The sequence below is a fragment of the Vidua macroura genome, chromosome Z, assembly GCF_024509145.1.
Source record: "Vidua macroura isolate BioBank_ID:100142 chromosome Z, ASM2450914v1, whole genome shotgun sequence".
Lineage (NCBI taxonomy): Eukaryota > Metazoa > Chordata > Aves > Passeriformes > Viduidae > Vidua > Vidua macroura.
Genome location: NC_071611.1, coordinates 25,453,187 through 25,476,845, shown reverse-complemented (window position 1 = coordinate 25,476,845; position 23,659 = coordinate 25,453,187). Strand labels below are relative to the sequence as shown.

Here is a 23,659-nt window from a genome sequence, read left to right as displayed (position 1 = left end):
ACAATTTACACTACCTGAGCATTTGCCTAAAGACAACTTCTATTACATTATTTTCTATTGATTCTGTCCTAGACCATGGAGGCTTTCCAAAAAACCAATCTGGCATCAATTGTTTTAGCACTCTAAAGATGTAAAAGCATCAAATTTTACTCACCACCCAGAACAGATTCCAGTATTTCATTGGTAGTGAATCTATGTTTCACACTTATTTCCTCAGTACTTTCCTCTGGTAATCTGTATGTTTCACTCACTTGTGATGCTGTTACAGCGTTGTGGAGACTTTCAACTAAAGAGGAAAACATGCAGAATTACAGACACCCCTTAAATAGCTCCTTCGCACATGAATGCACTAAGTTCCTCAATAACATAGAATTGATTGACCATGGAATAATTTAGCTTGTGACTTTCAGAGGTCACCTAGTCCTGCACTTCATTAAAACCTGGTCAGTCTAAATTGTGTTGCTCAAAGCTTTGCACAACAAGCCTTTAATGCCTCCAAAGATGGAAACTTCAAAGTCTCCCTGAGAAACCTGTTCCAGTTATTTAACACTGTCATGGCATTTAATTTTTCATTTTAGTTAATTGGAATTGCCTGTGTTTCACCACAGGACTATTGTCTCTTGTCCATGTGTTCTTTTATTGTCATGTGCCTCTGCAAACATACGGCTTCTCTATATCCTCCCATTAAGCTGCTGTGGACAGCTGTGTCCCACCAAGACAGCTACCTCAGCTTCTCCTCAGACATCATGTCCTCCAGCCCTCTAGTCATTCTGGTGCCTTCCACTGGATTTGTTCTACTTTGTCAATGTCACTCTTGGCCAGGAAAAGTGCAGCATTCATCATGGCAGCCCAGATAGGACTCACCAGTGTTAAGAAGAGGAAGAATCACCTCCCTCAACTTGCTGGCAACTCTCCTCCTACTGCAGCAGCCCAGGAAGCAGTTGGCCATCTTTGCCACAAGGGCAACTGCTGCCTCATGGTCAACCTGCTGTCGAGTAGGACTCCCAGGTCCACCTCTACAAAGGTATTTTCTACCTCATCAGTGTCATCTGTACCAACACATCACGAGACACAGGACTCTGCATTTGTCTTTGTCAAATGTCTAGGTGTTCCTCTTCCTGTTTTCCCAATCTGTAGAGGTCTCTCCAGCTCACTGAATGCTCCACCTCTCTTCGTGACAGTCATGGGCTTGCTAAGAGTGTACTCAATCCCGAGGTTAACTGCATTAATAAATATGTTGAACACTACCAGTCTCAGGATACACCCCCTAAGAGAATCCCCTAATAACATGATACCAACTGGATGTCATATGACTGGCCCCTTAAGCCCAGCAGTCCAGCCTGTCTTCCACCCAGTTAAGCAGTTTACATCAATTCAGAACTAAGGACTCTACAGCCAGTGCAAACAGTGTTGGAGGTCTGAGAGATGTCAAGGTAACTAACATGCACCCTTCTCTCACCATAAAACCTGTCAGGTTAGTCAGACATAACTTGCAATAGTTAATCTGTGACAGCTGTTCTAAATCATCTTCCTGTCTTTCAGGTTCTTGGAAATACCTTCCAGGAGAATTATCTCAGAGATGCTGGTAAGACTGACTGGTTTTTGGTCTCTATATATTCCTTCCTGGAGTGTGAGGCTTGCTTTCTTCAAGTCAGCAGGAACCTCTCCTGATCACTGTAACTTTCAAAGTTGACAGAAAATACCGGTGACATTGGCCAGCTTGCTGAGCAGCCTTGGATTTATCCCATCTCATCACATGGATTTGTGTATCTCTAACTTGCTTAAGCACTACGTAATTCTGTCCTTCTCTACAGTGAGCAATGCTCTATTCACATAGAGTCTGCTATTAGCTCAGGGACTCAGTATTTCCATCCTGGAAAATAATCCTCACAAATTGTCTACAATGTAAACAATTGTAAGTTCCCACAGAGTGTTGTAGAGTCCCAAAATCTAAGACATCATCAACATCAACAACAGCATAAGAGAAAGTGAAAAATAAAGAAGTGGGCAGAATAAGGTGTGTAATAAGTATAGGCTACCATTTTAAGTATTTTCTCTTTCATCACTGACTTACAGTACCCTACACAAGTTTAATCAATTTTATCAATAAAATGCCCTTTGACTTTATAATGATTATGAAGACCAAGCTCCACTGCTTTATAGGTTGAAATGTTGTTAGTAGCACACAGTTCTCAGTTTAGGTGGTGCTAAAATCAGGTCTCAGTTTACCAGGGCTCTTTTCCACTGAGTTGAAGAAGTTTAGTTCCAACCAGGCAATCTAAAATATCTAAAATACCATTCCCTTTCTTCCTTTGTACAACAGCACTGTAGATGGTGCAGCCATCTACCAACACCCTGTTGGGTAGCAGGCAGAAAAAAACAGGGCTCCTACAGCAATTCTGGTAGGTGTTTCTTGGTAGAAATTTGATTTGCTCTGTATGTCATCATACAGGATTCTGAAGTGACATCAAAATCAGCCAAGGTAGGTGAAGGTTGGGGACCAGTTGCAATATCATACTGCAACCCCTGCTGTGCTTCATGGAGCCGTACTGTAAGGACAGCTAACAACCTATCACCATGCCTCTGCCTGCTTATATTTGATGCTATGCCCTAAACATATCCATTATTTTACAATCTGGCAGGTACCATCTCCTGTATCTGACAAAAATAAACGTGACAGATTTTTCTTCTATGCCCTTTGGCAATTTTTGACGCTGCCACTTCTTGAGACTTGACAGAATTCCAACACAAGGCAGCATGCCTACACTTGGTTACCATAAAATATCTGCCCATGTGAAGAGCCACCAATCCACTCTTCCCATGCAAACTCACCTTCTCTGAGTGCTGCTGCCAGCAGTGAAGCAGCCTGTGGAGTTTCTCCAGAATCAGGTTTGATAAGTAGGTGAGGTTCTACATGGACATCGTCAAACCCACACATATATCCCAGTTCTGCATAGATACGCAACTTCTCTTCTAAATTACAGCAAATTTGCTGGTCCTGGTTACTCAGTGATTCTGTCAACCAAAATTGAACAGTGTAAAATTGAAAACTGTATTATCATTTTTTATCCTTCAGGGAAAGCATGCTCCCCATCCACCTTTCTAATCTTTATGCCATGTAGAAAATGCTAATTCAAGTTAAGCTTCTTTTAAGTGGCCAGGACCCAAAATTATCCGAGTTCATCCCATAGTCTGTCCAAATGAAAGCTAACACACAGCCTGGCAGAGTCTAGGCCAAAGCCCTACTACATCAGGGTAGGGCTTTGGCTGCCCTCTCTGGCCCTCATTACTTCAATTTTCTCACAACAACATATTAGTTCTACCTCCTGGAAAAGCACTTGGCTTGTGTGTGCTAATAACTCAGAGTCTCAACCTCAGAGAACACCTACTTTCAGCAGAAGATGTCCTTCCCTGTGGCTCTCAATAGGACAGACATTGCTGCAATTTCTCTCCTCACAGCAGTATAAAGATGTGGGAGTTAGATGCAGGGGCACCAACGAAGCAGAATTTATCCTTATTAGCTATATTTGCAGATAAAAATAATAGCAGCAAAGGGCAAAGTGCCGTAAAAAAGCACAAAGCCACACAACTTTGAAGATTCAAGGTATTTCACAAATTCAGAACTACCAGGTCCTGATGCTAATCTGTGTAATTCAGTGTTCGTTTTGAAAACATTGATTTTTATTTTTAAGTTATAGTAATGTAGCAAAAACATTAAAATGTTTGGAAAAAAACATGCTTCTCTTTCACTACACCCACATTATACTATCAGACCACCTCATTTGTCTCTGCTCTGACTCTGACTGTTGAGTCATTTTGAACACACCAGCCAGTATGGGCGCGTGACTAATTCATCCTGAATTCTGAGGATGCCAGAGCTCTCAGGGTGATAGGAAAGGTACCACACCTTGATATTTCTGAATTCTGTATGCCTTGGCCTCGGCAATACGTCTGTCCTCATCAGATTCACTCATTTTCATTTCTTCTTCTTCCTCTGGACAACTTCCAAGATAAAAGACAAAGGTGGATAAAGCAAAATCTGCACATCATATATTCATCTTCAATACAATGTTATGTTCACAATAAACAGAACACAACACCAGCACCCTTTGCAACCATCCAGAAGCATGCCATTTGTCTGTCTCTTTAAGGAGTGGTAAGTGGACATCAAGCATACTGAAGGACTTCTATTACTCTGGTAAGGCTGCACTGTGCAGTGTGAGTGGCTAGTGTACACCCACAGGTCTGCTGCCCCAGGCGTAAGCTTGGGACCATCAGAAGCAATGTTTTCCCTACCATTCTTAATGAGCTGATGCCAAGATAACAGACATGATTTGTTATTTCCTCAAAATGGTTGTATGGACACCTGCAGGACTCTGGAAGGCAGCCAGTGCCAAAGGCAAAGGTGAGGGAAGGCTGGTACAATGGCTGGTAAGGATGTCTAATGAGGAACAGGAAGGGTCTGCTGATTCATTGGGAAACCAGGAGGAATACGGGAAGTGTGGCAGAAGTGATGAAGAGGTTTTAGCACCTGGAGCTCAGAGGAAAACACAAACTCACAGATGGACCCAGTACAATGCAGAGCAAAGAATATGCTGCCATGAATATCCAACCAACCTCCCATCTGCTTTGGACTACCAGCATGAAAACCAAACCCCTTTTTCCCCACCTTTCCACTGCCTCTTGAATATGCCTCATCCAGTTGTTACGTTCTTCTTTAGAGCTTGTGTGAATCTCATACATCTCAGGCCCTGCAGATGAAGCACTGATCAGAAACATCCCCCTTTCTTCATTGGCTACTTCTCTTACGATGAGCTTCTGAAGGGAGATAACTGAAGGCTTCTGGTCCTGGAGGAAAGTCAAAGCACACACATAATAGATTACTTTCTTATAAAACACCACACTCTAGGAATAACATGATTTTTCAATTCATTGGACTACACTAGTCCTGATATAGTCAGACTACTGAAAGTTTTGAGTAATCAGACATTCTTTTAAAATGTTACACTTTTAATGAACAAATTAAGCACTAGATATGTGCTAAAAAGAAATTCTCAGAGGCTCACTGATACTGAGACACAATATTAATATAATGTTTATATTTATATAGTTTGGGAACTTCTTTCCATGACCTTTCATATCTTTTATGTGTGTTTACTACTATATTTGCAGTAATAATTGTTCTTCTGTTTGTTTTATGGAACAAAAAATTAAAATTTATATTAGACAACTGAAAGAGTTTGCATTACTTCCCGCCTTCACAGTCATGTAAGGCACAACATTAAAGATATAATTCTGTTATTTTTATCCTTCTCCACAAAAAATATTTACTTTTGAAAACAAATTTAATTTTCTATATACTGACATAAAATACCAATATTTTAGAAAAAAATAAGTTACGTGGGAATGAGCTGGATAAGGACCAAATTTTTGAGAAATGTGCAATGTATGTGTTAAAATATCTGATCATGTACTCACAACAGCTGCAAAGATGTATTTTTGATCCTTTTCTTGTAAGAACAGTAGTACATCAGTTAGAAGCAGAGCTAAGGTGTCTTAAAATGAGAAAAGGAAAATAATGGCTTATAATTAAAATTAGTGCAATCAGTATTAAATTCTTACTTTATAAAGGGAGAAGCCCCAATGAAGAAATATCTTGTAGAATCCTACAGTAAACTAGACAGGAAATATCTGAATTAACCCATGGCCTGCATGAAGCACTTGCACATCCCTGCTTGTTATCTCCCAGGAAAGTGCACCATGCTGGAACACAGACCCAGGGAAAGAAGAAATCCTTGCACCAATGACAGTACACCTTCCCTAAGCCTGGCAAAAACTATCTCACATAACCTTGCTTCTGCTTACTACACTTGCTTTGTCTGTGCTGTAACATACACTCACAGCATTACACTTTTCTACATTACAAGCATTTCTAGAATAATGGTCAACAGAAAGCTTTATAAAGTCATACAGCAGAAACTAGTAGGCTATGATAAAACCCAACCCCTAATACATGATTAACACCAAAAATCAAAATCTGAGCTTGCATGTAAAAATTGTGCTCCAGCCAAATGTGGTTTCAGAATTTCTTTTCTACTATGGATGTCTCATTACCACTGAATTGTTAATAAGCTATTTTCAATGGCAAATACTGTGATCAACAAAAATGTACAAGTCAAAACATTATATTATTAAATGAAATTGAAAAACAAAAAACTGGAAGGAGGGGATTGGAAGAAGAAATGCAGATGGTATTGTATGTGAACTTGTGTTCTTATGCAGATTACTCACAAATCGTGGCAGCTTCTGGAACTGACCATCCAGAAATTAGTGGGACATTGGCAGTACCATTACCTCAGATATTCTTATTTGCAATATAGCACAAGAAAGTATTTTCATTCTTTAACTAGTCTTCGAATGTTATTTGGAAATAAAGAGTTAAAGGACTTTACTGCTCAGATGAAATACCTTTGAACCGACCAGTCGCTGTCTTCCAATACACTAAACCTTCATGAAGAAGTATCCTCTCTTTCTTCATCAAGTCTTGCTTCCTAAAGACATGGCCATTTTTCAGCTTTGTATATGTTTTGTTTTCAGTTCTACAGAGAATTTCCAACAGCTTTTGCTTTTTCTCATACTCATTCACTTTCAAATCTACTGCTGCTATTATATCCTTAATTAGACGAAGGGCTTTGCACAAGTCTTTATGTTCTTCTGTTCCTTCTGTACGAAACAAAAAATAAACAACATTATACTAGTCAGCCATGTTCAAGAGAAGAAATAATTCCTTGCTTTCTGGAAACAATCAGCATGATGCAAACCTTAAATTGATAACTTTGTTAATTTAAGTTTAACCTTGCAAACCACCTTACTAGAATTCTTAGAGGTATATATCTTTGACTCGCCTATTAAAAGATTACCTGTACCTCAGATTTATTCATTAACCAAAACAACATGTTGAATATTTATGAGGTGCAAGAATTTAAAAAAATTAGCAGCTAAGTAAATCATATAGTATATTATTTTTCTGGCTAAGTAAAAGAACCCTTGAAACAGGATTGCAAGTACAAAGGATTTGTATTGTATATGCAACTTTCTACAATGCTCATTTAGTGCCCATTTGGGGGGCAATATCTGTAAGTTAATAGTAACTGTAAAATGTTCTACTAAGTTCCAGAGGACATTCAAGCTTTGCCTGAAAAAACAGAGAGCAATTTACAAAATTTTTGTTTAGCCCTACTAAGAAAAGACTCCTCCAGAATTAATTCCAAAGGTACACGTGCATCTGAGCTAGTTCACATACTTTAGTCAAGGTCTATTCCTAAAACAAGTTATGCACTTCTGGACTTCTATGGCCTACCTGGCTGGAATATCAGAAATCTTCACAACTCACCCTTGACAAGACCTATATAGACCAGACAGCCCTGTTAAGGTGACATTTGCCTGAACAGTAGGTATTTATGTTGCTCTGGTTGTATCTCAACAGAGTGGTGAATTTAATCTTTTGTGATACTGTAGTTGTGCAAATTCCTTATGTTAGAAGTGTGCTAGGATTTCAGACATGAAGCAAGCCTTTAGCTTTTATTTACCTTTTGAGTATTGCATTATCCTTTCAACCAGAACAGGGTATTTGGTGATTCGCTGGGTGACAAGCAAAATGCATTCAGGGATTCCTCGGCGTCGTGCCAACAGGTTACTATTTCTCAGCTGCACAGATATAAATATATACCTTAGGTAGTAAAAGCATATCAAACCACCAATTGACTAATAAGAAATATGATCTAAAAGCATTAGAATAAGTTAAAACAAATGCTGCGTAATCAGAACCATCCCCAAGGAACAGTTACTGTGCTGAGGGATGAGGCGTACTGTAACAGGAACATGTGTGTAATACACACTGGATGCCAAAGCATTCTAAATTTGAAAAAAACCTGTGATTTATCAGCTGACTAGCTAAGGAGAAAAAACTTCTGCCATTTTTATTAGCCATTTAAAATGAGTTACTGAATATAATTCCAACCCTAAATCTAACTAATAGCTATGCACCTTTTTCCTGAGCATTTTGTCAATACTGCTCATGATTCCACATTAACTTACTTTAATAAAATTCTGGAACTTCTTGTTTTGTTGCAGCTCTTTGAAGAGATTAACAGCTTCTTTCTGATGGCTACAAAACTCTCCATATATTTTCTCCATTTTAGTTGCATTTTCCTCTGAAAACTGAAGAAATTAATAAGTGAATTGTGCTCAATATTCTATCTGACAGGAAAGTGTATACCTTTAACTAGTGAATTTTGTACAAATAGGGAACTTTTACATTACTGGTTTATCAAGTTCTCTGAATTTCACTAACAAGGCCTGTCACTAGAGAATGAAAATAGGCTAGCTGTTTATAGGAGCAAGAAGAGAACACAGGCTGGAGGGAGCACAAGCAACCTTCACTGTACTCTTGCCAGTAACAGCTAGAACATTATAACATTTCCTTCACCTCTTTTCAAACACAATCCTCTGAGGTTCATTTACTTTTGTCTGATCTCCACCTTGCTTCTGGACAAGGTAAAAGCTCAACTCTTGATTTCAGTGGAGTGAAAAAAGACTGACAGAAGATGAAAAGCTACAACTCCCTTTCACAAGGAACTGAGGTATGAATGCCAAGCCATCAGTTAGCTATTCTTCAGCCACACCTTCCCTACTGAGCAGTAACCTGGAATGTAACTGATCTGGGATGCCAAATTACTACAAGAAATTAATGGGTAGTTTCCTTTCCATCATCAGTTCTTCACATCTCTCCTCAGCTGACAAAGTGAATCCATTACTTCTTTTTTTTGCAGTTCGTAGTATGACAGCAGCCTTCTACTGCAAACATGACCAAGTTCATCACTTTCCTTGTCACTCATACCACATAGGGAGAAGTCGACCCCAAGTTCACCACAGTTACTTGACAATAATGATATCTTTTCGCATTGCTATTTCATCCTGAAATAATCAGGGGAGGACAGGTTTTGAATCTTTTTGAGGCAACCATAATTGTCTTCTTGCCCTAGAAGTTTTGGAGTAAAAAAATTGTTTAAATTTGGAAGCCTGAGCACTTAAAGGATTAACAGAACTGATGCTTCTACCTGCTGTACAAGGATGTCTCCAATTCTACTGATGACAAAATTACGCTTGCTCCCTGCCGTACATGATTCCTGCCGCCTGTCCTTCATTCTGCCGAAGAATTGCCTGTGCACCTCCAGTAGCTCATCTAAGCAGGGAAATATTCTGTCCACCATGCCGTGGTCAAGCTGCAGTTCTTCCTTCATCCCTTTCCTGAATATTTCAGACATAATGAACAGGGTATGGATGTGATGTACTTCTGTTTGCATCAGCTCTGCGGTATAAAAGAAAAAAGTATAGTGTAGTAATTACCTGAATATTTTGAACACCTTATAAGACAGACTTTAGTCTATCAAATACACAGTCATAATTCCTTTTTCTGTGTGAGCCTCAAACCTAGTCAATTATGTCAGTAGGAAGACTTTATTTATCTGACTCTGACACAATTCTCTCCATATCCCACTGAACAAGTTGTGGTCATAATAGCTTGAGCTGAGGATTGGATGAGGCCCCTTCCAATTTCAACCATTCTGTGAACAGACTAGGTATGTTTCTTGTAGCCACTATTATCAATTTCCTTAGATTAGGAGATAGTATATTTTATGATAAAAATGTTCTTTGAACTTTCTTGTTGTTTTTCAGTTGAAGCATTCATTCTTCTGGCCATAAACCATGCAGGTTCCCTCTCTATCTGATACACCAAATTGCATTTAAACCTACACACAGTTTTGAAATACTGACCAAATATGACATCCTGCCGCTTGACGACATCCTTTTCTTGCTTGCTGCAGAACATCGGATCCACAACAAGACTCCAGGATTCTGCCTCAAACTCTTCTGCATCTGTGCAGAGATCAGTCCACTGAGACAAATCCACATCATCTATGACAAAATTTGTATTTCTTTAATACCATATATATAAAGAGTAAGGGAAGTCCCTTGGCACATGCAGAACTATTCATATAGTAAGGGGAACACATCACAGAGATGAACTATAGGTAAGACTTCTGCAAACACTGGCACTGTCTTTACTACAGCAAAGTTTGCCAGACGTCATTATTACCAAAGTGTTGAATTGCTTTTGTGACAGAAGGGGAGGAGAATAGGTCAAAAACACTCTTCTTTCCTCAAATTAAATCCTTTTTATAACTCTTTGCTTGAACAAACCTTTTAAAGTTTAAAAATAAAATACAACATTTCCAATAGCAGCTGTCCAGTGAGTGGTATGTGCACCATCCTATGTGAATGAAAGCCCTTCAGCTTTCAAATTCAATCTCACACCTAGCTACAGAAAAAATCTATTTCTATTTGCTCCATAAGGCTATGCATCTATTGTAAGAGCACAGTTCATCAGTAGGAGTTAAGAATTTGAGCTACTGAGGAAATACAAGTGTTACAGGTTTACAATTTGCAATGGACACTGTCAACAGAGTCACCTGGATGAGTGCAAAGGATGCCAGCACATTTATCCCTGTTACTTTAAAATGGTAATAACATACTAAACATACTAAAATACTAAAATATTCCAAAAGTTATAAAATAGTTAGTTACAAGGAAGAAAGGAAAAGTTCTCTTTTAAGACTAACGTATTTGATTTCATCATTTTAAAGAGGTATGCAACTGTAATTATCAAAAACAAGTGCTCTTCTTTGAGAAGATGAAGTGTCTTCCTAAATCAGCTAAAGACTTTTTCTGGTTTTCACTTTCCAATACTAGCTGTAAGATGCAATATCTGTGCGATATTCTCACCTTCCATCATAAAAGCATCCATTGAAGAAAAGGTCCCTAATGCTTGTAACATCTCTTCTGACTGTGACTTGGACTTCCAGGTGCTAGTCTCAGAGTCTTGTCTAGAAAATTGTGTAGCTTTTCTAGAGCAGAAATAAAAAAAAAGAAAAACCACATTTATTTCACGGCTTTAATCTTCCTAGAAATCCTGAAGGCTGTATTTAGCATAGTCCATTGGCACCTGCCCCTCTACCTTTCCAAACTGGCACTGGGGACACTTTTGGACAAGAGGTAGGGCTGTTGTGAGGCTTCCCTCTTTCCAAGAGACAGTCCGATTGGCACAGAGAAAGAAGGATGCACTGAGGATAGCACCATCTGCGAAATGTCTCCAGGTAGAGAATCTGTGAGGCAAAGCACAACACAATATTTTGACAAACAATGAGTTTGTCATTGTTTGACAGAGTATGTCATCAATAGCACACTTATACTGAGAAATGCTCTCTGGTGTTCATATTGACCTACATTAGGCATCAAGAATGCCCACTTGCCAAGGTACATGACCACAATGCTCTCTCACAGAATATAAAAATAAGCCTGTAGGCAATGCAGAATAGCCCCAGAGTGGCTATCATTTGATAAGGACATAATTTCAAATCATACATGCTCTATAGGTGTGCAAATACTTCTGCACAAGATAAATGACATAGACAGAACTGAGTACTGGTTTTTTTTTTGTTTGTTTTCACTGAAAATATAGTAAATTCACACTCATTTTAGCAGAGGATGAGTTAATTCAACAGTGATTTCTCAAAAAAATCCATTCATATTAGAAACACACACCTTTTCTTACAGATACTGAAATAAAAATTAAAAGCAGAGAAATTACATGGGAAAGTTCATGCTGTCAGTCCCATGATTTTTAATCAAGGCCTACCTTAGAAATGCTAGGTTTATACCTAACTTACTTGTTACACCAACTTGGAGCTTGTTTTTATTATAGTATTTCTCCTGGGATTTCTGAAAAAAAGATTTTTTTGAAATCACATAGCTGATAATACACTTAACAGTCAAGTCAGTAACTCATTCACATATACCATCACACAATGGGCTACAAGAAAGTGGTCCTAAATTCTGGTACTAATTCCTTCCTAAAATTCAAAGTAGAATACTATTTCTACTACAATATGAAACTATTTATTCTAAGCAGACTGAGTTACAACATTCTACTTTCTCTATATGAGTATTGCCTGCAAAGGCTGCAAGGAAAGTGCACATTCAGGGCTTAATACTTAAATAAGATCAAAGCATTTGTGGTAGTACACTATCTGAAGCATGGGTACCAAAGGCAGAATTACTCCCCCATTCTGAAGTGGACTTCTGCAAAATCTGTACCAAAAACCTGCTGTGCTTCGGCATATACTTCACTTCAGGTGGGTCAGTGAACATTTCCTGCACTGAATTCTTGCTGAGATGAGTTGAGGGCTCTTGTGTCCTCTTGCAAGTAACCCACCGTCCCCAGGAACCAAAGCTGTCAGTTCAGCCTAAAGCTTCCCAGAAATTAGTGCAAGACCATGACGTGAAAATTATAAATAAAATTAAACCCATTTGATTTATGTACAGTATAAGGCTTATTTATGCCAAAGAATCAGTATGGAATCATGCTCTCCTTGAAAGCCACCATGATGCAAAACCCAGCTACACTACAAAGACACACTCCACAAATGTGAAAAATTACCTGCATCATTGTGGCACATTTCTCTTTGAGTCTTATTTTAATTCTTGAGGGCAGTAGCCTTACACATCTGGTTTTCAAGATTATGTCTTTGTTATGATAACCTCACCATGCACGCATTCCTTCTTAACTGTTAAGATAGTATCCATCAGCTCTAGTGCTGGTTTTACCCTGCTCAGAAGCAGCTGAACACTGGGAGCAACTGCCTAGGCAGGCAGCTGTGGAGTCTCCTCCTGCAGAGATTTCCCAGAATGGGTGAAACAAAGATCTGCTCAAATTGTTACCTAGAACAAATATCTGCCCAAATTGTTACCTAGCCAACCCAAGGGTGGGTGGCTAGGTAGAGGCCAGAGCCTCTTCCATCTCTGCTTTCCATTATTCCAAACTTATGGAATCCCCCCCCGGTACACAAGGGTCCTTTCTCTCTGGAGTTTTGAGAAGCCTTTCTTTTCAATCTGTTCTGTAACCCTCCAGGCACACCTTTCACAGTCTGAGCTCGCAAACCTTCAAAAATATAAATACTTCTTGAAACTCATTTTCGACCCCAACTAAAAATTGTTATTGAAGCACACAGAGCAAAGTGTTTGCTCTGTTGCTCACATTAGCCATTTTGACACCCTTGCAGCCCTTCACACACAGACACTGGGTCTGGGCAGACTGTATGTATTTTCTTTTTTCCTTGATCACATTTCCAGCCCCTTGGAAAGCAAGTAGCCTCTAGTAAGATCAGCGTAGGAGGTTACCTTGGTGCACACAGGCGCACACTCCTTGCAGCTTTTATGCACAATCATACTGCAATCTGAAAGAGAAAGTATGTTTCAAATCCTGGTACCAAACAGGGTCACCAGTCTGCAAAAAATGTACTCTGAGGGTTCAGTTTTTCCTTTTTCAGGTTCACTCACTAAAGTGATCCCCAGGATTCTTTGATGTACAGATACAGGCTAGAAGGAAGTTTCTGCCTAATCTGCTAGGGCTAGGGGATCGACAAGGTTCTTTCTGAATCTGTTCCCTGCTGTCCTTCCTCCCTTTCCCTTGTCAATCTCAGCTCATTACATAAATGGAAGGTTTGAAACCTTGTCATCACCAAATGATGACAAGGTTTCAACAACACACTGAACCAGGATGTCAGAACAGCATTCAGAGCACTGTAAATGCAAAAGTAAAACCCAACAGCTACTTACAAGAACACTGCAGTGACTCCTTTCCTAGGAGGCCCTTTTCACAGACCATACATGGGATAATTCCTGGGAAAGTCCCATTTGTAAAATTGTGCCTGGTTGGTTTCTCCTTATCTTTGGTATCTTTATTTTTTGTCTTCATCCCCAAAAACAGAGGCAGGAAAGTAAATAAACAAATAAACAAATTTATTAATTAATAAAGTTATTCAATCTTAAAGAGAATAAAATATTCTCTTATAAAACCAAGTGATTCTAGAATACTTAATCCCTGTCCTGGAAGACTTGCAACAGCATACTGTACTCTTATACCCAATGTTGCTGAAGCCCTAAAATCATATAAGCATTGTTTTTACTGACAGCTAGGCCTGGAAGCATTATCAAGGAAGACTGGCAGAAATACATTTTAAAAATCTAAAAAAAGGGGAAGGACAGTAAACAAGTTGTTGATTCACTGTACACACTGCATATATTCTCTATACGTTCTTTGCAGATAGAGGTGCAGTTATGCAAATTTAGACAAGCTGCCTTTAGGTCTTGGAAGACATTAGAAACAACCTGTTTTAAATGAGTGGAAAAAAATTTAATAAATTCTGCCTATTTTTCCAGTACCCTTTGTTGGCATAACTATACGTATAGCTTACAGTTACTGACTGTTATACTTTAGGAGAACACAGAGGCACAAGATGCACGATCAGACATGGTCAGTTCTGACACTCTTGAAGGTACTGCCTCAGATAAACACCTTCAAATTCATGTATGTTAGGATGTCCTGGAGCACAGGAGGGCATATTAGGGAGCCTGCAAAACCATCAAAAGGCCACCCAGAAAGAGCCTGTAGGCCAAGCCTGCCTTTCAAGCTGCTAACTGATGTCATTAATCTAAAATTAGGATGTCTTAGAATTAAACTACTGTGTTGGATTCTACCTTTCATAGCAGGCCTGTTTGGCTGTGCAGACTAAATTTTCACACTCTTTAACACTACACCATGTTTACTTATGCAAGAAGTCCCATTAACTTCAAAAAAGGCAAATTCAACTAATTACAACCTAATGTAGAAGTTTACATACTCAATTACTTTTTGAGAGCAATTCTAAGAACAGGCCCATATATCTTAATTTTATTTAACAAATAAAATATTTCTCAAATGTAATTCATATATTTAAATATTGGCTAAATCACCAAACAGAATTACTAATGACATCAAAGGAAAGCTGGTTTTTCATACAAAGGCCATTTCAGCGTAACCTGCATATGTTTTAAATTTTTAAAAAAGTGAAAGTAGTCTTCCTGTGACTTTTGTGGTTTTGTAACAAACAATTTATCTTTAAATTATCATAAAAAATCAGCTTCCATCTATAATTCGTTTAATTACAGTGGCATAATCATACATAATAAAATGGACATAAATCCCAAATTACCTTGTATTTATTCCGTGTGTTGGTCATCCTGTTCATCAGAAAGCTGAAAGTCCGACTCACTTTATATTTTTCAGACTCGTTTTTTAAGGGTACAACATATTTATTCCATTCCTCTTCCTGAATTCTAAAACATAGACCAGTGAAAAAATGTTCCTCATTCCAGTGGCAACACTCCTTTAATTAACATTTAGCAGAATCTGGACAGTGCTTGTTTCACCTAACATTTACAATTACATGCTTTGTTGTGGGTTTAACGCATTACGAAAGATTCCTATCCCTATACAAAAAGAAGTAACACTTTCCAAAAAGCACCCTGCACATGCAATGTGTAACAAGCTTGCCTAGATTACACTTGGTATCAAAAACTCCCCTTCTTTTACTGCAGTGGTTTGGACAGTGCTACAGGGGACTGGAGCTCCAGCAGCAGGCAGGAGCCCATCCCTACTTTGCACATCCTACAGTAAATCCCTGCTGCAGGATGTGTGTGGTGAGAGATGGGTTAAGCCTGGCACACAGTTTAGGCATGAGTTCACAGAAACCATGGTCAAACAGTTTTGACAACTGGTCAAAACCCACATGGAAGGTCTCTTCCCCACACAGCTCCCTAGATGGCATTCTTGCACAGACCTGCTCCCAGCTCTCCGTGACACACGCGTGCGTACCTTTGTTCCTGGGACTGCTCAGGCAGGCTGTACACTTGCTCTGCAAGACACAAACAGCCACAGGGCATTCAGACTGCAAAGTCATCAGGTTTATTTGAAACGCTTGACCTCCACCAAGCCATAAGCCTACCATTAAGGGGTTGCAAAATCATTTGAAAATTAGGAAGGCAAAAACAAACATACATTAGAAACAGTTTTTTCTAGGTTAAGACCACTTCCTACTAAGCTTTTAGTTGACAGGTTCTGCCAGAACTAAGAAGGGTATCAATGAATGCCAGTCTCTGCAAACAGTCTGTTTTTAAGAATACCAAAAATTATTTCTTTTGTTTTTCTTAACAACACAGATTTCAATGACTCTCCCTTAATTTTGCTTTTCATATAATTTGCTATAAAATGTCTTAATGACATTCTTCTAACATTTGCAGTTACACATCTTATGCAGCTTTATCCAAAAAAAAAAAAAAAAAATCCTTGTACTGCCTAGGATGTTTAATGTGCAACAAATTTGTATCTTCTACAATTCTATGATCCTATAAACAGATGACCCAAGGAGATACTTTTCACAAGCTCTCTAAAAAGCAAAATAAAAGATAAACAACTCAGTTGGGTAGTTTTGGAAGAAAATAAGCCCAAAACTATAGAGAATACTACCATTTTCAAATAAAAAGCCACTCCCTTTTACAGACGTTTTTAGCAAAGCTACCACAGGTATGGTTCAGAAAGGTAAGTGCTTGCCTAAGTCAAAGTACCAGACTATGCTTTCTTTGATGTTAGATACAGGCTTAAACACCCTTTGCTGAATCCACATCTCTTCAGACAAATATGGACATCAGAGACAAGAGCTAGAATATTTACCAAAGAGGCATCAAAACAAAAAGGGCATTTCAGTTAGTTGTCAGGCACAACCTGTGCCACAGGATGCTTCTGTAAGAAACCAACACCATGTGTCATGGGAGATGAAGAGGACCTCATGCAAAACAGCATCGTGGAACTGAGACACAGATTTAGAGAGTGTAAGGGTTGGAGGAGGAATGAACCACTGTTCACAAGCCACCATCTACAGAGCAGGCACAAATCTTTCACTGTTACAGCCTGGTAATACCTCTCAAATAAAGGCAGATAGTATGTTTTAAATCTGAGCATATTTTAAAGTTTCCACAAGAAAAGGATGGTGTTTTGCCTCTTTTTTTCTCATATTTTGTGGGGGAAAAAACATCCTGTTGTCATTCTGAATTCATCTTTGGCTTAGATTTTTTTACAATGTGCAAAGGCAGCTGCACTCCTTCTTGCATAGATAAACCCTAAGCAAGACGTCCAAAGTGTTGGCAGTTAGGCAGAGGTGAAGCAGCAGGTCTTCCATGTGCAGACTCCTGCACAGGCCCAGACATAATCCCACTACAGTCCACAGAGATCAGGATGAACTATCTGAGTCAGCTTCTTGGACCAAGCTCCTGGGCTAGTTCCATACCCAGACAAAACTGCTCAAAGCGAGCACAGGTGTGCCTTACACAAATAATAATCACCACTGCCAGCTGCCAATGTGTTCAATGCTCCCATCTTTGCAAAATGCTGGCAAAAAGAGGCACAATGCAGGAGGTGCTGGTGGAAGGAAGTGCCAGCAGGAAGCTCAGCAGACCACCATGCTCCCTCCCAGCGTTACACCGCATCTGTGGTGCAAGCGTAGAACACCCTGCTTCTAAAGTCTGGACAAGAATGGGTTTCCACCTTCTCCACAACACATGTAAAGGTCCAACACTGACTGTCCCAGAAGGAAGGGGATAAAGAATGAAAAAGAAATGGACCCAAGCCCATACCAAGTCAGGGCAAGTAATGGTGTCTGGGTGAAACTTAAGGGGCTGTGACACCAACAAAGTCCCTTGGCTGTGGTGTCAAAGGAATTGTTTTTACTTTAAGCATGATACAGGGCTTTACTATTCTGCTAGCTTTTAATTCTGTGACATACTTCTAGCTTTTTCTTCTGCCTTGTTTTTTTCAAGGACTTCTCACCTAAAGTGTTGAATATAAATGCTTACAAACACTTCAGGAGATGGAGGAAAATACAACACAGCTGCATGCTGCAGGCTGCAATACTTACTCCTCCTTACAAGGTGACATGAAATCATACAGTGAGTTTGAGTAACATCAAAGAAGTTATTTGCTGCACTGCTTAATTCAGTTTCTTAGGAAAAAGGAAGCCTGCAGACATTGTATCTCTCACCCCTACAACAGTTTTTGAAGTTGTTAAATGCTTTCAAAGTTAATGACAACATTTTTATACTTTTTGTATGTTTTCACATTGAATGTCAAAGAATCAGAGTGGTTAGGGTTGGAAAGGATCTCAAAGATCATTGGAGTACTGAGGGAGCTGGCAGAAGAGCTTGCCAAGCCACTCTGCATCACTTATTATCAGTTCTAGTTAACCAGGGACACCCCAGATAACTGGAGATTTGCAAGTGTGGTGCCCACCTACAAGAAGGGTCAGAAGCAGGATCTGGGGAACTACAGCCTGTCAGCCTGACCTTGGTGACCTCAGTGCTGGGGGAGGTTATGGAACAGAGTATCTTGAGTGTGATGACTGGCACATATAGGACAACCAGGGCATCAGGCCCAGCCAGCATCTCCTGAAGAAGCTGGCAGTTCATGGCTTGGACAGGTGCACTCTGCTGGATAAAAAACTGTCTGAATAGCTGGGCCCAGAGAGTGGTGGTGAATGGAGTTATATCCACTTTTGAGTCTGTCCACAACGCTGTTCCTTAGGGGGCAGCATTAGTATCTTTAATGCTGATCTGGGTGAGGACACTGAGCGCACGCTCAGTCAGTTCATAGACATCACAAAGCTGGGTGGGAGTGCTGATCTCCGGGAGGGCAGGAATGCTCTGCAGAGGGATCTGGACAGGCTGGATCATGGGCTGAGGCCAGTGGTGTGAGGTTCAACAAGGCCCAGTGCTGGGTCCTGCCCTGGGGTCACAACAACCCCAGGCAGTGCCACAGGCTGGGGCAGAGTGGCTGGAAAGCTGCCCACAGGAAAAGGCCCTGGGGGTGCTGGTGACAGCAGCTGAACATGAGCCAGCAGTGCCCAGGTGGCCAAGAAGGCCAGTGGCATCCTGGCCTGTACCAGCAATAGTGTGGCCAGCAGGAGCAGGGCAGGGATTGTTCCTCTGTACTCAGTATAGGTGAGGCCACACCTCAAACCTTGTATTCAGTTTTAGGCCCCTCACTCCAAGGACACTGAAGTGCCGGAGCATTCTAGAGAAGGGCAACAGAGCTGGTGAAGGGTCTAGAAAGTAAGTCCTATGAGGAGCAGCTGACGGAGCTGGGGTTGTTTAGCCTGGAGAAAAGGAAGCTCAGGAGAGACCTTCTCACTCTCTACAACTGCCTAAAATGAGTGTGTAGCCAGGTGGGGGTCAGCCTGTTCTCCAAGTCAACAAGTGACAGCACAAAAGAAAACAGCCTCAAGCTGCTCCAAGGGAGGTTCAGGCTGGATATCAAGAAAAATTTCCTCATTGAATGAGTAGACCATGGAGTCATGTCCAACCTTAATTACATTATTCTATCTACTTCCAACCCCTCTGCCACAGGCAGAGATGTCACCACTAGACAAGGTTGCTCAAAGCCCCATTCAACCTGGCCTTGAACACTTCCAATGATATAGCATCCAAGACTTCTCCAGGTGTCCAATCCATTTTGTTCACTGTGGCTCACATGTCCTGTCTCTTGCCCTGGACAGGCAATGGACAGGCTTACTGAGACAGAGGTCAAATGAAATGCAAGTGTTTTTTAAGTGTTGTGAGCTGTATGAAAAGCACAGTGTATTTATTTCACACTTTGCATGGTTTTTAAATATAACCCATACCCTCACTGAGAAAAGTGTGTGTTGTCTTCTAAATATGAAACGACACGTCTGGAAATAAAGCATGTCAGAAACAAGTCATAAAAAATTACAAGCTTCTTGCAGAGACATCTCTGACTCTACTTGATGAAGTGGATGGGTTTTGCTTTCCAGCCTGGAGAGATACCACAGCCCACCTATGTTTCAGAGATTGCTTAGGATCTGTGGGAAGCTGGAACCTTCTGTCCTCTTTGGTGCCTCTTCTGTGTCATTCTGAGCTTCCTCCTGGTCTCTGTCAGATATTTAGCAGGAGGCTAGGGTAAGGATCTTCCGATAAGAGGATTACTGCCCTTGTCTGCATTAGTTTTTGTGGCTATTGCTCTCTCCGTTTGTATGCCCTGTCAAGGACAGTCGCTGTATCATGGGCATGATGGGTGCATGACAGGGCTGTAGATGGGAGAAAATTGAGGGACGATGGTAGGGCTACCATCTAGTAGTTACTACTAGCCCAGAAGGCTACCAAACATACACACTGGTGAGCTCTGTAAAGGAACATCATCAGCTTTGGACCTAAAGCAGGCAGGTATTGAATAATGTAAAGCCAAAGAACTGACCTTCATTTGAATCCCCAACTGCAAAGTCACAAGGAATGTGAGGTCTTCCTACCAAACCTTTGGATGAGGAGTAGGAATAGGACCGTGAACGAATCCCAAACGCTGTGCATTCCTATGAGAAATTCCAGCAAATGAAATCTTGTGTAATTTTGAAATTCATCAGCAATAGAAACAAAATAAATTAGGAACAGCTAACCATTCGCATAAATTTTCTTGGCTTCAAGTTGAATTTTTGACAACTTCATGTGAATTCTTAGGAAGTCTGTCCTACTTCCACCATGATAAAATTTTGTACACTATGGGAAATAAGTTGTGCATGCAAGTTAAACTAAGAGATTAAAAGAAAGTTTACATTCTTCTCCAATTTGGTAACAGGCGACATCCACACAGTATTGTTGGCCATTATTTCTGATGACCAAGCTATCTTCTTTTACCAAGGAAGGCATTAATCTTAGTACTTTAATACTTGAAGAACATTTCATGGAGACTTTGGCCATGCCTTAGTAATTGCTGATGTCAGAGTTTCCAAAGAAAGGAGTTGACCTCTTTTCTTTTCTCTATGTTGTTTTTTGCTTTTTTTATCATTATGATATTTGAAAATATTTTCCAGTTACCAAATATCTCAACAATAAGACCTGAAAGGAAACCCCCTGATTTTTGATACATCATTTACACTTTATAAATAGAGACTATTCCTGTAAAGTGCTTACCTTATTGTTTTTTAAAGTAGCCCTATCGTAGTTTTTGCTGAACTCTTTTTTCCCCTCATGAAATCATTTGCTGAAGGTCAGATAAAATTCTACAGTGGCAACAAATGCATCTCAAAAATCATAAAGAATCTCTGCAGACATGAAATAACTCTTGTTATTGTATGTGTCTGAAGATCTCAGAAATGGCACCATGGTCTAATGAAAATTAACGTAGACAGATAACCATAACAAAGATCATCGATCAATGGACATCCCAACTGAATTTCCCTGAGTGTAGAAATTGTTTTAAAACAGGCAGCAGGCCAGTTTTACACTTTACAAAGCATTACTCTTTCACATAACTAAAGCTGGTTAAACATTTTCTCACTAAGTATATTTTGGTTAAAAAATGCTGATTCACTGAACCTGAAATATTTCCTTTGAAACACTTCTGATAGATGGTGTGTTTTTTAAAGCTGAGGCAAATCACCGATGGACATTTTTCATGACAGCTGCCCAGCCTAGCCACACCCAGGGAGTTTCAGCTTCACAACTCAATGCTAGTGGACCCTGGAGATACTAGCACTGCCAACTGGGAACTCATCTTTCTCCTTCAGATTCAGATAGTTTCTGGCATAGTTTCAGCGATTTACTTAAAAGGAAGTTCAAACCAAGACAGGGTCAAATACCTTGGGCTGCAGACTGGTAGGTGAGTCCAGTCCATCTCTGCTAGAAGCCATGGCCTGTGAAGAGCTGAGGGGACGGTAGTGAACATGGGATCTGTCCGACACACCTCCACTTCCGTTGTCTACTTCAAGGTCATCGAGACTTGAACTGAAGAAGACAACAAAGTCTTCAACTTTCCTGAATTCCTTATAGCAATTTACTTCAACCTTAATGCAATAAGCAAAGATACAGCTGAATCCTCTGACCAATGACAGCCCATGATCATGTCAGGTAAACCATGCCCTGAGGTGTCTCTCAGGTCTGCAGCCACCTGGTCAAAGGCAGTCAGTTTCCCTGTCCAGGATCCCTCTGACGCATTCTTGCAGATCTGCAATGGAGATATCTGCATCACCCATGATCACACACTTCCACCACAGCCAGCCACTTCTGGATCATGAGTTTTAGACACATGTTCAGCATCTCTCAAAAAATGAGATGTTTTGTTCCACGAATAAACCTGTCTCTCTTCAAAGAAGATAAGGAGAACTGAGACAATAAGGGGAATTAAGAAAACTCCCTCAGATCTCAGTATACATGAGTATAGATGGATATTTTGCACGTGCGTGTATTTGGAAGATACGACATGGCTGTTAACAGACATATTTTTATCTACATCTGTGACTTCACGACAGAAGACAGAAGAGAAAAACACCAAAAAGAGATTAAGGAGGGTCTTGGGATAGTTTATGAGGTTCAGTTCAAAAGATAGACATCTAAAAGCATGGAGAGGAACAGACTGAAAAATCTCTGGCTAAGTCTGTATGTCAAACACATAGAGACTATTTTGTTGGAAAGGGTTCCTGAAGAGGAGAGTGCACCAAGGTTGCTCAGCAGTATCAGAGTTTCCCAGGATGAGGCCTGTTACCTGCAAAAGCAAGTTCATGGTCTCTTCATCAGAGTGTCTGAAAGGAATGGTTGACTGCTTGCAATAACATTCCAGCCTTACAACATAAAACTTTAAATTATGTGTGGTATGTCTAAATAGCCAGAGTTCCTACCAGGAATAAGAGTACCAAAATTCCTTCACACATCACTACTTTTTTGAAGCACAAATCTATCGCTACTGTCTGAAACTACTTCCATATTACAATTCTGGGGACAATATTTTGCAATGTTTCCAAATAATAGCCCACATGACATCTCAAAAACAACTTCTATAAATGCATTATCAGTTACTGTCACACATTAAAATTGAAAAGCAATACATGTCTATGTCAACAGGTAAGTATCCATGACTTACTGTGGTAACTTCTCTAGGGAACTTCTCTGACATAAAAAGCTGTTTTAAAAATAGAATTACATACTACTAGTCTTGTTTTATGCATAATATTTGGATCAATTACATATGTCATATGACATACTAAGGTAAATCACATGACTCTGAAAATTTATATATACTCTTAGAAGTTCTCATACAAGTACCTAACCAAGGTCTTTAAAAGGGTGCACTATCTAAAAATACATAGGATAAAAATGTTTCTGACTAGAGGCACAGTAAGATTATAGTATTCTAAAGGACATCCCTATAGCTACCAAGAAAAAAGCAAACCAAAAAAACCTCAAACAACAACAACACCACCAAAAAAAAAGAGTGTGAAAGAAAAACTCTGTCTGATATTTATTATATTTCTGTTAAATATTCCTGCTAGTGGGACTTCATAGTTGCATAATAAACTCAAAATAAAGGTAGAGAAAACCTTATTGCCCACTTTAAATAATAATTGACTGACCCTTCTCTTCCTTACTGTTTTTACATAGATCTGATGCTCTACCTCCAACTAGTCCTATTACTCTCCAAAATGTGGGAGAAAAATTAAGATTTCCTCCTGCGTAAGAAGGATTCTTATCTATTCAGAGAAGCAATAAAGCTTTTTCATCAAGAAAATGTATTGTTAAATCGTTTAATTTTTAAATTAATTGTTAAAAACCTAAGTTTAATGACCAAAATTATAGTTCCATCTCCAAAGCTCTTTGCATTTCTGAAGCC

The 23,659-nt window shown here is 39.7% G+C and overlaps 1 protein-coding gene across 1 annotated transcript in view; it reads right to left on the bottom strand.

Moving 5' to 3' along the window:
- Positions 1 to 23,659, bottom strand: part of ARHGEF28 (Rho guanine nucleotide exchange factor 28) — a 110,915-nt gene that overhangs the window by 27,626 nt on the left and 59,630 nt on the right. Inside the window, exons 5-23 of the mRNA XM_054003863.1 lie at positions 21,636 to 21,780; positions 20,258 to 20,369; positions 15,815 to 15,854; positions 15,153 to 15,276; positions 13,738 to 13,870; positions 13,300 to 13,355; positions 11,790 to 11,841; positions 11,078 to 11,225; positions 10,846 to 10,967; positions 9,838 to 9,978; positions 9,120 to 9,370; positions 8,098 to 8,220; positions 7,590 to 7,707; positions 6,469 to 6,723; positions 5,479 to 5,555; positions 4,670 to 4,848; positions 3,908 to 4,002; positions 2,833 to 3,015; positions 155 to 286 (exon numbers count right to left, since the gene is read on the bottom strand). Of these exons, the coding sequence (XP_053859838.1) occupies positions 155 to 286; positions 2,833 to 3,015; positions 3,908 to 4,002; positions 4,670 to 4,848; positions 5,479 to 5,555; positions 6,469 to 6,723; positions 7,590 to 7,707; positions 8,098 to 8,220; positions 9,120 to 9,370; positions 9,838 to 9,978; positions 10,846 to 10,967; positions 11,078 to 11,225; positions 11,790 to 11,841; positions 13,300 to 13,355; positions 13,738 to 13,870; positions 15,153 to 15,276; positions 15,815 to 15,854; positions 20,258 to 20,369; positions 21,636 to 21,780 (2,486 nt within the window). The remainder of the gene's footprint in view (positions 1 to 154; positions 287 to 2,832; positions 3,016 to 3,907; positions 4,003 to 4,669; positions 4,849 to 5,478; positions 5,556 to 6,468; positions 6,724 to 7,589; positions 7,708 to 8,097; positions 8,221 to 9,119; positions 9,371 to 9,837; positions 9,979 to 10,845; positions 10,968 to 11,077; positions 11,226 to 11,789; positions 11,842 to 13,299; positions 13,356 to 13,737; positions 13,871 to 15,152; positions 15,277 to 15,814; positions 15,855 to 20,257; positions 20,370 to 21,635; positions 21,781 to 23,659) is intronic.